General features: G+C 44.8%; 1 protein-coding gene across 1 annotated transcript; it reads left to right on the top strand.

Annotated features, from left to right (window-relative positions):
• Window positions 1-965: 965 nt before the first annotated feature.
• Window positions 966-11502, top strand: NQO1 (NAD(P)H quinone dehydrogenase 1). The gene is made up of 6 exons (XM_014457944.2): window positions 966-1369; window positions 4930-5094; window positions 5205-5335; window positions 8493-8606; window positions 9631-9732; window positions 10606-11502. Exons 1-6 carry the CDS (start codon window positions 1363-1365, stop codon window positions 10909-10911), a joined length of 825 nt encoding a protein of 274 aa, XP_014313430.1. The 5' UTR covers window positions 966-1362; the 3' UTR covers window positions 10912-11502.
• Window positions 11503-14854: the final 3352 nt, after the last annotated feature.

Below are 14854 nucleotides of genomic sequence, written 5' to 3'. Positions count from 1 at the left end.
AGCGGTTCTCAACCTGTGGGTCGCGATCCCTTTGGGGGTCGAACGACCCTTTTACAGGGGTCGCCTAAGACCATCGGAAAACATATATAATTACATATTGTTTTTGTGATTAATCACTATGCTTTAATTATGTTCAATTTATAACAATGAAAATACAGCCTGCGTATCAGATATTTACATTACGATTTATAACAGTAGCAAAATTACAGTTATGAAGTAGCAACGAAAATAATTTTATGGTTGGGGGTCACCACAACATGAGGAACTGTATTAAAGGGTCGCGGCATTAGGAAGGTTGAGAACCACTGCATTAAAGGATTCTTTATTCTGACTCCTGAGTTTTCTGACACTCCCTTAACTTTTGCCCCCAGGTACCTCTCCCTAAGGAACCTACGCACTCCCTACCTCTGTCCCCGCTGAAATTTCTTATTTATCATTAGTAATTTTTCAGACGGCTACACCTTGAAGTTCTATTTCTTTTTCCTTCACCTTTTGACAGTATATTTCCTCTCTGTTCTGGAGGATGAAGACTACTATAATTTGAATTTTGCAGATACAACTTTTTACTCTGTTCTGTTCAGTTACACAAAAGCCACTAAACTTGACTGTTGTGCGAACCTTTCAATGCTTCACTGTGGCTGTTCTCACCCCCGCCAACCTTGGACTAACTCGTGGCGGCGGGGGGGGGGGGGGGGGGGGGCATTAGTTCCCCGATTATGAGGGGCAGGGACTGGCGCGGGCACACACAGCTCCAAGTGCAGCATCCGGACCTCGCAAAGGAAGAAAACGCTTTCTCCGCAGCAAGCATCCCGGGCTGTCTCAGATTTGTACGCCTTTGCCCTCAATACCCAAACCCCAAGTCACAGTGAGTCAGCGAATCTAAAACCAAACGGCCGCGGTCGCGCGCACCTCCCTTTTGACGCCCCATCCCAAGCGCGGGGCAGGTTCCCTCGGCGCAGAGAGAAGGCCAAAGGGCGCGCCCACCGAGCCCCGACGCCACCAGGAACTGCCTCCTTGGGTCCCAAGGCGGTTGCAGGGCTGTGGCCAGATGGGCACACCTCCCACTCCCTCCCAGGAGACCCCTCTCACCCCCCACCCCCAGGGCACCCTTCTTCCAGGTCCCGAGGTCCCCCGTCCAGTACCCAGCCTCCCCTTTCCTTCCTGGAACCGCAGCCTCCGCGAGCTCCGCCCTGCATCCCAGGGCCCCGGTGGCCGGCTCCGCCTTTGCTGGGTACTTGGCTCGTGTGGCCGGGGTGGGCCAGGCCAGATATAAAGCAGCCTCGGCTCGGCTGGCAGCACCCACAAGCCTCCTAAGACCTTGCCCCAGCCACCAGCCCCGCCACTCAGCGCACCGCCGGAGCCATGACGGGTGAGTGCCCCGCGGCGCACGCAGCGCCCGCCCCGTTCCTCGGCTGGAGGCTGGAGGGGCTCGGCCCTGAGTTCTCTTTCTGGGCTCAAAACTGGAGAAGTGAAGGCCTTAGGGTCCTGGATGAGCCCTGACCAGCGTCGGGGGCGAGGGGAACTCCTATTTCTATCCCACCCACCTCCGAAATCGGGTGGGCGTTTAGGGAAGACGACCTCCCTACGGGGTCTGCGAATGAACCAGGGCAGGGAGATGCAGCACCAAGGTGTCCTCAGCGGTGTTAGATGTGGTCGCTCCTGCAGCAGAATAGCCTGCAGACGAGCAGAAATGGATCTGAAACTACAGGCGTTGAAAATCTAATTTGTCCCTCAAGACTCAGTTCCAACAGCAGCCCCTTCCGAAGCCTTTCCTACTCGGCCAGCCCTAAAGCGGACGGCTTCCCAGAACTTTGTCCCTTGCTTTTCCTATCAGGCAAATTGGCTCTTTGTCTATGTGTTTTATCACCTCTCTCTGGGTGAATTCTTTTTTTTTTTTTTTTACTTTATTTTAGAGAGAGGGAGAGAGAGAGAACATCGATCTGTTGTTCCACTTATTTATGCACTCACTGGTTGATTCTTGTATGTGCCCTGACCAGGGTCCAAGTTTGGCATATGGGGATGACACTCTAACTAAATGAGCTACCCAATCAGGGCAGTTGTATTTCTTACAACTATATCCTTCCTGTTTGTGTCTTTTGTTTGTTTTATGGTAATAGGCATGCCTATAGCTAAATCAAGGCATAGATCTCCTGACTTTCTCATTTTCTGGGAAACAAGTTCATGTTTTACTACTTAGGAAATGCTAGTTAATATTGATAAGAAGTAAATAATGTGTATATTGATAACAAGTAAGCCAAGGGAATAAAAACTAGCAAAGCAGCGTTCAGCACACACTGATGTTACTAACGCAAAGGTAGATCGCAAAGAAAAGGCGAGTCAGCGCTTAAAGTACTCACCTTTCTCCAGGAGTGCTCAGTCCACGAGTTGGTAAGGAAGGCGGTGGAAATTTGTGGAGGCAGCTTCAGAAATTTCTTTCCATTTCCCCAGGTCTTCCAAAGCAGGTAAATCACTTTCATAGCATTTAAATCCCCATCAAACTGATATCCCACCAAATCAGAGTTTATAGAGTCAGAAATGCCAGGACCAAGCTTGGAGACCCTCTTTTTTGGCGTTCAGAGGCCTGAAGCGCACACCTGGCTGAATTTAACCTCATAGGCGCTGCCTATGCCAGGTGTGGTTCATGATGAAAGCAGGTAGAGAGCTGAAGGCTTAAATGTGCTTTTTCTAGTTCATTTTCTTCAAACAAGACAAAAACAGTTGCAGGTGATTTCTCTCTGAGCTCCACCCACGGTTGCCCCTTTTAAGTATTAGCAAGATATGAGACAGTGGCACCAATGATTAGGAGAAACAGAGGTGGTGAGCTTCCTGTCCCGGGCACTCCTCCCCTCTCCCTCCACATTGTAGCATGGATTTATTTATGTCTCTACACTTCTAAAGTATTCCAGCTTCCCCACGTACTATGTAAATTTGGGCAATAATTTGCTTTACTTTTCTGTATGCATCAGTTTTCTCATCCATAATATGGGGATACTAATTGTATCTTCCTCTGAGGGTTACCGTGACAATTGAAAAAAAGAGTGCAAAGCACTTAGAGCAGTGCCCAGCACAAAATAAGCAGCCGTTACCTGCTGTTATTGCAAAAGTAAAGCATGCTTATTCTAACAACTTCACTAGTACACACGTGGCCAAGAAAAAGTTCCTCTTTCCCCTCAACCCCTTTGTCATCTCTTACTTATCTAAGAAAACTATTAATAGTTTCGTATGATCATTCCATATCTTTTTCCCCTCATACCAATATAGTGCAAATCTACCTGCATGTACAGGGTGTCTCCAAAAATGTATACACACACTTTGAATAACTATAAAGGCAGGGTTTATTAAAATACTAGGGGCCCAGTGCACGAATTCGTGCACCTTGAAAGGAACCGTGGGCTGCGACGCTGAGGTGGGCACAGGGGAGCGTCTCAGCCCATCCTCCTTCCCCCCGCCCGGCCCCTCCCCCTCCTGCCGCAGGCCCCCTACTCCCCAACCCCCCTTACCCCGGCCCCGTCCCCTCTCTGCTGGCAGCCCTGCTCCTGCCGCCGCTCCCATGCACTGCTGGCGCCAGCCCCAATCGCTCTGCAACCTCAGCGGGTGTGAGCTGCATCTGCTGCCCTGATCACCCTTCAGGAGCAGGGGGAGGTGGAGAAGCCCTCGGTGACAATCCAGGCTGCAGCCACCATTTACACCTGCTGACGGCACTGAGTGATCAGGGGACCGGCACTGCTGGCAGCGGGTGCAAGGTCGGCGCTGGCAGTGGGTGTGAGCAGCGGCTCCAGCACCAGCAGCGGGTGTGAGTGGTGGCTCGGGTGCCGATAGCAAATGCAAGTGGGGCCAGCGCCGGCAACAAGTGCGAGCACCCAGCAGGACCACGGCACATGCGGAAGCAAAGAATTTTCAGTAACCACCAGAGGCTCACCCCAATGACAACTATTGGCGCCCTGCCATGTCTGGCGTCCCCGCTCACCTGCTCCACCATCCCGCCGCGGCCCATGCCAGCCATGTTCTGTGCTCTTCCACCTGCTGCCGACACCTGCCATGTTCCGTGCACGCCCCCTGGTGGTCAGCACACGTCATAGTGACCGGTTGTCCGGTTCCATCGTTTGGTCTATTTGCATATTAGGGTTTTATATATATAGATATTTCATTTCCACTTAACAGATGTCAGCTGTTAAAGCATGTTACATTTTTTGGGGACAACCTATATGTAGTTTTGTGGGTTTTTTAAAAATAAAAATGGATTCACATTCACTTCATTTTATCAGTTAATATATCCTGGATATCTTTCTGGGACCCTGTATATATTGTTAACTAATTCTTTTTTATTTTTTTAAAATATATTTTTGATTTCAGAGAGGAAAGGAGAGAGAGAGAGAGAACATCAATGATGAGAATCATTGATTGGCTGCCTCCTGCATACCCCCTACTGGGGATCAAGCCCGAAACCTGGGCATGTGCCCTTGACTGGAATTGAACCTGGGACCCTTCAGTCTGCAGGCTGATGCTCTATCCACTGAGCCAAACCAGCTAGGGCTCATTCTGGTTAACAGCATAATATTCTGTAGTATGTATGTACCATAATCTATTTAAATGCTCCCCCCAAAATAGACAATAGGGTTATTTCTGATTTTTGCCAATGGAAAGAATGGTACAGTACACATCCTTGCTCCTGTGTCCTGATGCTTTCAGTCTGGGGAACAGATTCCTTGAAGTTGGACGACTAGATCAAAGGTTTATGTGCCTTTAAAATTTTAAGAGCTTCAGCCTAATAACTTCCTTAAAGGCTGAGGCCGTTGATATTCCCACTGGCAATGTGCCAGTGTTCCCACAATCTTGATAGCCCTCGATGTTGCTTGTCCTAAGTTGTTTTGCCAATCTGATAGGCTAGTAACTTATTTTTTACCATATGCTTTGGGTGTGTCAAAATAGGCAGAAAAGCATTGATCGTACTGGCTCACGCAGAGAGGACATCCTTCAACTATGCCATGAAGGAAGCTGCTGTAGAGGCTCTGAAGAGGAAAGGATGGGGGGTCACTGTGTCAGACCTGTATGCCATGAACTTCAATCCCGTCATCTCCAGAAAGGACATTACAGGTAGGAGCCGCTCCCCCTTTAGTTAGGTCTTTGTGGAACTTCTCACCTGTGGGTTCTCTGGTCCCACCTTGGCCCCAAGGCCTCACCCCCCCCCCTTTTCCTCTCTGCAGGTAAACTGAAGGACCCTGAGAACTTTAAGTATCCTGCCGAGTCTGTTTTGGCTTATAAAGAAGGCCGTCTGAGCCCAGATATTGTGGCTGAACAAAAGAAGCTGGAAGCTGCAGACCTTGTGATTTTTCAGGTGTGGTAGGACATCAGAAGGGTGTAGGGACACTTGAATTCTTTCTTTTAAATCCTCACCTGAGGATATGTTTTTATAAATTCGAGAGAGAGGAAGGGGGAAGAGGAGGAAGGGAGAAAGAGAAAAATACTGATCAGTTGCCTCCTGTACCCTCCCTGCCCAGGGATTGAACCCGTAACCTGGGTATGTGTCCAGACTGGGAATCAAACCCACAACCCTTCGGGGCACGGGACAAGGCTCCAACCAAAGGAGCCACACTGGCCAGAGTGGGACACTTGAATTCTTATTGTCCTAGACCTGACTTCTAATTAGCCATGTGATCTTAGAAAAGTCACTTACCCCCTTTACTGCATTCTCTGTAAAAAAAAAAAAAAGGTCATTACTTCAAATGTACAGCGTTACACAGATTTATAGATGCTGTGAATCGGGCTGTGTTACTCTGAAAATATGAATGCAACTTTGAAGATGACGCGTCAGTCTTCATCTTTTTTGCAATTAGTGATTTTTAAAATTTTTCAATTCCAGTTGACATTCAATATTATATTAGTTTGAGGTATACAATATAGTAGTTAGACATATAACTTATGAAGTGATTCCCCCCATAAGTTTAGTACCCACCTGGGACCATACTTAGTATTACAAGATTATTAACTATATTTGTTATGTGGTACATCCCCATGACTATTTTGTAACTGCCAATAGGTACTTCTTAATCCCTTCACCTTTTCACCCAGCTCCCTCACCCCCTCCCCTCTGGCAACCATCAGTCTGTTCTCTGTAACTATGAGCCTATTTTATTTTTTCATAAATTTTGTTCTTTAGATTCCACATATAAGTGAAATCACATGGTATTTGTCTTTGTCTGTCTTATTGCACTTAGCATAATACCCTCTAGGTCAATCCATGCTGTTGCAAATGGTAAGATTTCATTCTTCTTTACGGCCGAATAATATTCCATTGTGTATGTGTACCATATCTTCTTTATCCACTTGTCTATTGATGGACACTTAGGTTCCTTTCTTGTCTTGGCTATTGTAAATAATGCTGCAATAAACCAATTAGTGATTCTTCATGGGATCTCTCAGTGAAGTCTGCATTCCCTCTCTCTGTTAGCATCTGGCCAGTTTGTGGAGTGATACCAGCCGATACGTATCGTCCTGCTTACTGTGTTTCAGCAGCAAACCATGGGCTTTCTTCTGGAAGCCACCTCACCATTTAGCAGTCAGTACTGGAAATGTATATGCCTCTTGTAAGCCATATTTTTTTGAAAATACCAGATTGTACTCAATGACTTTGTTTCTATCAATTCCAACTAGCTTTTTGATCTTGAACATGTAATGTACATGACAGTGAAAACATCATAAGAAGGGTGATATTGGCTGTGGTTTTTGCAATTATTCAGTCATCTGCAAAGAATCCTACCTTTGCAGTCTTATTCTACCCAAGGCCTGTTGCCATGAATCAAAGCCACAAGCCATTAGCCACAAAGGATGCCTTCTTGATCCAGGTTGTCTACTGTGTCTTTCTTATCCTAGTACAGCCAAGGCAGCAGCAGTAGCGGCTTTCAATCCCGCATCTCAGAATGACTATATTTTAGAATTGGAAAGGATTTTGGTGGTCTTTTAATTTAGCTTCTATTCAACGCATATGTTTTCCTTACTATCCTGTCAGTACAACTGTGCAAGTTGTCACTGCAAAATAGCAACATACTAAAGGGCAATGTAAGCACTGCAGATTTGTATATTTATTTTAACAGTTTCCCAACATATGACAGGAAAAGTCTAGCTCTAGAAAAATCAGAGTGCTAGTATGATAGTCTTTCAACGTGGGAATAACGTGTCCTGGGAAGGAGTGCTTTAATTCATATCAAGGTGCCAAGGGCTAGTCCCCTGCTCAGTTTACTCACTTCTCCAAAAACAACTTGAGGGAGAGTCAACTCTTAAAACCCTGCAAGCCAACCACGTCTATTTTCAACTCTGACTGCAGCACATCCAAGGGAAGCTAATCTACTTGCCTAGACACCCTACCTATCCGTTCTTCCTAAAAGCTGCAGATCTGGTCCTTGTCAGTGGGAGAGTCATAAATGTGATAGGAAATGCTGCTCGAGATCATTCAAGCCCCACCTTTTATAGATGAAGCAAATGAAATTTAAAGGTGGTCTGGGGTTTGTGTGGCAAAGGTCAGGCATCAAGTTAGTGACAGATTCAGGGTGAGAACACAACTCACTTTCAATCCAGTGTTCTTTCTGTTCTAAAACGCTATTTCCTTAGCCCCTTTTCTGTAGGTCAGCAATCCTTCAAAGAGAGCGCTATCAATTCCTACAAATTCCTCTGTGTCCTAGATTTTTTCTGTCTGGGCTTGTTCCATTGCCATTGCCTTTAAATCATGAGTCAAGGAGGAGAAATACTGATAATAGTTCTTGCTCTGCTTTTATCAGGACCAAAGTCCCAACAAGACTTTCTCATGGGAATTCCCTGATAAACCTCAGTCACACTGATCACTTGTTTGCAAATCTGAGTGGTTCTGTTTATTCTAACTGATAGGATTTTACATTTATGAGCACAAGGTACATGCTTCATATTTTTTTTAAATACTTTTATTGATTTCAGAGAGGAAGGGAGAGAGACAGAGACAGAAACATCAATGATGAGAGAGAATCATTGATCGGCTGCCTCCTGCATGCCCCCTATTGGGCGGGGGGGCGGGGGGGCTGTCGAGCCTGCAACCCAGGCATGTGTCCTTGGCTGGAATCGAACCTGGGACCCTTTAGTCCACAGGCCGACGCTCTATCCACTGAGCCAAACCAGCTAGGGCTGCTTCATATTTTTGATACCAAACCTTTAAGACAAGCACTTGAGAAAATACTGATTTAGGTATCACACATTGGTCTGCAGTCCTTGCTCTGCTTTGCCAAACATGATTTCATAGAAACAAACATTTGCATGTGGCCTTCTTCAGACCTACCCAACATTTGTACCTTTAGGTAGAAACAGGAGTGTCAGGTTGACTGACGAGATGATTCTTGTCTCTAAATGCACTGTCTCCTCCAGAAGGAATGATGTGGGGCCTGAAGAAAGGTTCGCCCTCAGTGAGGACCCAGAGCCTTCTTCTGTGCTGGGGCCGGCCCGACCTGACTTCTTTGTCGTTTCCTCCACAGTTCCCACTGCAGTGGTTTGGAGTCCCTGCCATCCTGAAAGGCTGGTTTGAGCGAGTGCTCATCGGGGAGTTTGCTTACACGTACGCTGCCATGTATGACAAGGGACCCTTCCGGGTAGGTGGATGGTTCTGCTTTTTCTAACAGCTGGGTGCTGGGGAGATTTGGCCTGAGGCAGAGTTTTGAGCACAATTAGATACTACGGTCCGGCTCCCGGTCCCTTTGGAAGAGATGCATAATTAAGTTTTAACAGACATTTTGACATGATGTTTAGGATTTGTTTTAAAATACCCCAGGGAAAAGAGAGGTAAGGGGATTAGATAAAACTAGAATGGCAATCTGCCAAGGGTTGAAGCTGGGTGGTAGATGCATCATTATACAGTTGACCCTTGAACAACACAGGTTTGAACTGCACAGGTCCACTTATATGCGGATTTTTTCCCCAATAAGTACTGTAAATGTATTTTCTCTTCCTTATGTTTTCTTAATAACATTTTCTTTTCTCTAGCTTACTTTAAGAATACAGTATAAATACATATGACATACAAAATATGTTTATCCACTGTTCTCATTGGTAAAGCTTCCAGTCAACAGGAGGCTATTAGCAGTTACATTTTTGGTCAGTCAAAAGTAATATGTAGATTTTTGACTGTGTGGGGGGTAGTACCCCTAACCCCTACAATGTTCAAGGGTCAATTGTACTATTTTCTTTATGTTTGAAACATTCCATAGTAAAAATAAATAGTGTGTCTTCATTTTTCAGAGACCCAACTACTATACAAGAAACATTTGACCTTCTAGATGACATGCCTAGATCTATGCCTAGCACTGTAGGGAGACAGAATAAAACAGTAAACAAATAACTCCTAGGCACCAGCAGTCAACACTGGTTTTGCATTTACATGACAGTCTCCCCGGATGTGCCACACCCAGGAGTATGGAATCCTTGGCTTGCCCCTGCTCACACGTCTGTCTGTCTGTGGTACCGCCTTCCAGGCAGGTACTTCTGCAGAGTCATACTGAGTGGCTCAGAGGAGCACCATCAACAGCAGATGGGTGGATGTTTGTGTTCTCCCTGGGGCTGTTTCATTAGCTTCCTGTCACCAAGGAGATGCTCAGGGTGATGACTTTTCTTTTACAGAACAAGAAGGCAGTGCTGTCCATCACCACTGGTGGCAGCGACTCCATGTACTCTCTGCAGGGAGTCCACGGGGACATGAACATCATTCTCTGGCCAATTCAGGTACCTCATTTTCAGTGAACCTTCAGGGGGATTACCTAACTGAGCTTTCTATGGGGTCCAGATCCTCAAGATAACAACTGAAAACAGACCTGAGGTGAAAGCATAGTAATGATTCACAACTACAGGGAGCTTTAAGATTTACCTGTCTTCCCAGGCCCCTGTGCTTACAGAATAACCCGTGTGCACGTGTCCACACACCACTCTCCTAACCGAGCACTAGTGCAGCCACATGGTCTGATTCTCTCCAGGTGACTGACATCTCTCCAATCTTCCTATCCTTCTCCAAGAATATTCTCACAGACTATTAGAGTGCCCTCCACCCCAATTTAAGAAATGCTTTAGTTCAGTGAATAAAACTGAAGTCTGAAGTATGCTTTTTGGTGGTCACTGGGCTCTCAGGATAATCTCTTCTAAGGAAGAGGGGTGGAGAGAAGAGCAAATGAGGTGGCCACCTATAATATTGGAGAATTAATATTACTATTGGAGAATGGATGATACGCACCGTTTGTTAAGATTCATCTAGTTCTATGGAGAGGCAGGGAGCAGCAGGCAAGGGAGCGGCTGCCAATCAGCTGCAACTCTCCCTTATGGAACAGAACTTCCGACACTTCTGGCAGAGGATCCTAGGCTGGCACAGGTTCAAGGTTTTATTTATATGAAGAAAAGCACAGCTGAATAGGCTAAAATAGGTAACAGGCAGCTAGGTCTGGGAGCAGAAGGTGAGAGAATACAGTTCTGAACTGCTTCTGCAGGGTGCCTCCGCCTCCACGTCAGTGTCTTATTGGAAAGCCCAGATAAACCTTTGTGGTTTGTATCTGGTACAAGCGGTTTGGGGTTTGTAGTGACTCACCTTTGTGCTTTGTGTCTCCCCAGAGTGGCACTCTGCATTTCTGTGGCTTCCAGGTCTTAGAACCTCAACTGACATACAGCATTGGGCACATTCCCGCGGATGCCCGACTTCAGGTCCTGGAAGGATGGAAGAAACGCCTGGAGAGTATCTGGGATGAGACTCCACTATATTTTGCTCCAAGTAGTTTCTTTGACCTAAACTTTCAGGCAGGATTCTTAATGAAAAAGGAGGTCCAGGAAGAGCAGAAAGCTAAGAAGTTTGGCCTTTCTGTGGGCCATCACTTGGGCAAGTCCATTCCGACGGACAACCAGATCAAAGCCAGAGAATAAGACTCACAAGGCTTGATTTTCTTCTAAAATGTAGCCAAGTCTAGGTTTCTTCTTCAGGCTTCCTTTAGTTTTTAAGATTTGTGCCTTTCTTTTTCCACGAGGAATGAATATAAGAGAGATTAGACTATTCATACATTTTTCAATAGTTTTTTTAAAAACATAACTGATTTTTACAATTGCTATCATGGCAACATCTGATTAGGTTCAAGAGGCCATTTAAAATATAAAGCAGGGAAAGGTGTAGAAAGGTGCTAGAAAATATCCTTTAAAGTCCTGTGTACAACTTAATCCTTCTCTTAGGGACACATTTTTAGGGTTAAATCTGGCTATAAAACATCTAACTCTTCAATGATCTATTTTTCTTTTAATTATCTCTCTGTGGTTTGCAGCAAAAGGGAATTGCCCAGAGAAAGCAATGACTGAATCGGTCAGACCTAAGGGACTTGTTTGTGATATGCATTGGTTTTAATTACTACATAGTGACTGGTATGGCTAATCTGAGTGTTACTCTTCCTTTAACTTCTGTTGTTTGTATACAGTACACACAGGTATCTTGAAATGAAAAGCTAATAAAAGTCTCCTTTACCTCAATCTTCTAATTTAATGTCTGCAGAGATAAAACACATCTGTGTACTTCAATTTGCCACAATGAATGAATTCAAAAAAGGAAACCGTGCCCCAATTCTTAAAAACATCCTTCCACAAACACTGCTGTATAGGTGATCTATAAAATCACATGGAAAGTTTTTCCCTGTATCATTGCTAAACTGATGACTTTCCATTTAAGGATGTGTTTTGGTCACAGGACTTTTGGGATAAAATGGTAAGCCGGTGTTTCATTTTACTTTGGTGAATAATTCTGGCACAATATTCTAATTTCACTTTGAATTTCCTAAGTGCAGCGCCACAGAGTTGGTATAATTCGAGTAGAGTATGATGAAAGACTGCCCTCTTGTGGTGCATGGGAAGAAAACAACAAATGATGCAAAGCAAGGTGGCCTGAAACTGGGACTAGCTTCATACCTGCCACAGAAATGATGGTGTCAGGCACCAGAGAACATCAGTTGCCAGATCACTGGGGATTTTTTCCTTTTACAATATCCACAATGACAGATGGCTTGGTGCTTCTGCTTGGTGAAAATATTTTCTTTTGCCTTCTCCTCACTTTGTGTACGTTTCTAAAAGTTCCAAATGAAATAAAATCCATTTCTGCAAAACAAACCCACACTCTAGTTTCAGTGAAGTTAGAGAGAGAAGCATTCAGGCAAAAGTGGGAGATGAGGTGAGAGAATTCAGTATTAAATTAGGGTCAGAGCTTGTAAGGTGACTTGGCTTGCGAGTTTGCTTAATAGGGCTGCTTCCTACTGAATGACACACATTTAAAGAGATCCAGGAAATAATCGAGTGGTGTAGAAATCAAGAAAAACAGAATGCAGGAAACAAATGCCAAGGGGAATTATTTATTCTGATTTGCCCAATTTATTTAGGTTTAGCCAATCAATGGGCATGGCACCCTTCTAGGTACTGGGGATGCAGCAAAGTGCCTACTCTCATGGAGTTTGCATTCTAGTGAAGAACAAGAGATGAACAAATATGGGTACATCTACACGATGGAATACTATGCTGCTGTAAAAAAGAAGGAACTCTTACCATTTGCAACGGCATGGATGGAACTGGAGAGCATTATGCTAAGTGAAATAAGCCAGTCAATGAAGGAAAAATACCACATGATCTCACTCATTCATGGATAATAAAGACCATTATAAACTTATGAACAATAATAGATACAGAGGCATAGCTGCCTCAAACAGATTGTCAAACTGCAGCGGGAAGGCCGGGGAGGGCTGGGGGCAGGAGGGAGGGGGGTAAGAGATCAACCGAAGGACTTGTATGCATGCATATAAGCATAACCAATGGACATAAGACACTGGGGGATGGAGACCAGGGGATTGTCAAGGGCGGGGGAAAAAAAAGGACACATATGTAATACCCTTTGTAATACTTTAAGCAATAAAAAAAAAGAGAGATGAACAAATATGTCAAGTGGTGATAAATGCTGGGGAGAAAAAGCAGAAGAGGGTTAGTGATGGGATATGAGTCCCATTTTATCCAGGGTGATCAAGAAAGACTGCTCTGATAAGGCTCCATTTAAGCCAACTCCTGGTAAAGTGAGAGTGAGACATGGATATGTGAAGGAAGAGCACTGCAGGCAGCAATGATGTGAGTGCAAACCCTGAGGCAGAGCATGCTTAGTATGTTTGAGGGCGAAAAAGGAAGTTACTAAAGCAGAGAAAGGAAGAGAAGGATGGACCAGACATAGTTGGATCAGACCACAGAGGGCTGTATAAGCATTGTAAGAATGTAAAGCTAGGAAATCCTGGAGGATTCTGAGCAGAGGTGTAACATAATCTGACTTACGTTTCAGTCTGGCTGGTATGTGAAGAATCAAGTATGAGGGGTAATGATGGATGCGGGGAGAATTTTTGGGAAGCTGTTGTCACAATCTACATTTGTTTTGGAAGCAAGATGATAGCAATAGATATGTTGACAAGTGGTTGGATTCTGGATATATTTCAAAGATAGGAATAATAGGATTTAATGATGGATTGGATTTAGGTCAGATAAAAACAAAAACAACACACTTTAATGGTATTTTAGCCTAAGCAGTTGGAAGAATGGAGATTCCATCTAAGCTGAGGAAGAATCTGGAAAGAGTATTGGGGGCAAGAGTGGGGATGGAAAGGGTGGTATCAAAATCTGACTTCAGACATGTTACATTTGAGACATCTATTAAGACAGCCAAGTGAAGCTGTCAAGCTGGCAGTTGGATAATAGGAACCTCGAGTTAAGGGAGAAATTATGGCTAAGGATACCACATTTGAGCATCTTCAGCATGTGGGTCCTATATAAAGCAATGAGACTGGATGAGGTCACCTAGGAAGTGAGTTATGATAGAGGAGAGACCTGATGAGTGACACCTAGGGCTCCCCAATGTCAGGAGGTCAGTGAAGCAGGAGAGCCGAGCGTGGTGTCCTGAAAGCCGAGTGAAGAGAGAGTTTCAAGGAGGGAGTGATCAGTGTGCCAAATACTGCCGATAAGCCAAGTAACAGAGGCTGGAGGACTGACCTTTAGACATGGCCATGTGGAGGCCATTGGGGGTTTTGACAAGAATCAGTTTAGAGTGTTGTGATAGAAGCCTGATTAGAATGGGTTCAAGAATAGAAGGAGAGGAAGTGGAAACAGTGTGTGTGGTTAAAGGAAGTTATTTTATTTGATAGTCTAAGAGATAAGGGAAATTTATGTGCCAGTGAGAACGACTGAGAGAGAGAAGGTTTTGATGTTGGAAAAAGGGGACAGTTAAAGGGACATGTCTTTGAAAAGACAAAAGGATATGGGATCCAGAGCACAAGAGACAGAAGAACAGAGTAATAACAGGCCTAGTAATACTAACACAAGGTAACACTTATTAGGCATTTATGTGTGCTAGGAACTAAGTAATTTTACATGGATTCATTTACTTAATTCTTGAAAAAACTCTGAAGAGAGTCCAATTTTTGTTTCCACACTACAGATAAAAAATTGAGAAATAGAGAGGTTAAATAGGTGTAGGAACCAAAATTCCACCTAAAGAAGGCAAACTCAAGAGCCTATGCTTTAAAATATCTATAATAATAAAAGCGTAATATGATAATTAGACCGGACATCCTTCTGGGCGACCTTCCGGATGAAGCCAGGGCTTCGAGGGAAGCCTGGGTCCCGGGTGCCTGCCGGTGGCCGGAGGGAAGCCCGGGTCTGGGGTGCCAGAGGGAAGCCGGTGCCGGCAGCCAGGGCAAGGAAGGCCTACTCTTGCACCAATTTCGTGCATCAGGCCTCTAGTTACATTATACTGCCTCAGTAGAAGCAGGGACAATGGTACCATGAAATAGAGAGCAAGAGTAGCAAT

This window comes from Myotis lucifugus, unplaced genomic scaffold (genome assembly GCF_000147115.1).
Source record: "Myotis lucifugus unplaced genomic scaffold, Myoluc2.0 scaffold_88, whole genome shotgun sequence".
In the NCBI taxonomy this organism is placed as follows: domain Eukaryota; kingdom Metazoa; phylum Chordata; class Mammalia; order Chiroptera; family Vespertilionidae; genus Myotis; species Myotis lucifugus.
This window is presented reverse-complemented; position numbering and strand designations above follow the sequence as displayed.

What these genes read in the sequence shown, in the direction of transcription:
- NQO1 (XM_014457944.2), top strand. An exon ending in ATGACAAGGGACCCTTCCGG is followed by an intron (nt 8,607 to 9,630) that starts GTAGGTGGATGG and finishes TTTCTTTTACAG; the next exon opens with AACAAGAAGGCAGTGCTGTC. An exon ending in TCATTCTCTGGCCAATTCAG is followed by an intron (nt 9,733 to 10,605) that starts GTACCTCATTTT and finishes GTGTCTCCCCAG; the next exon opens with AGTGGCACTCTGCATTTCTG.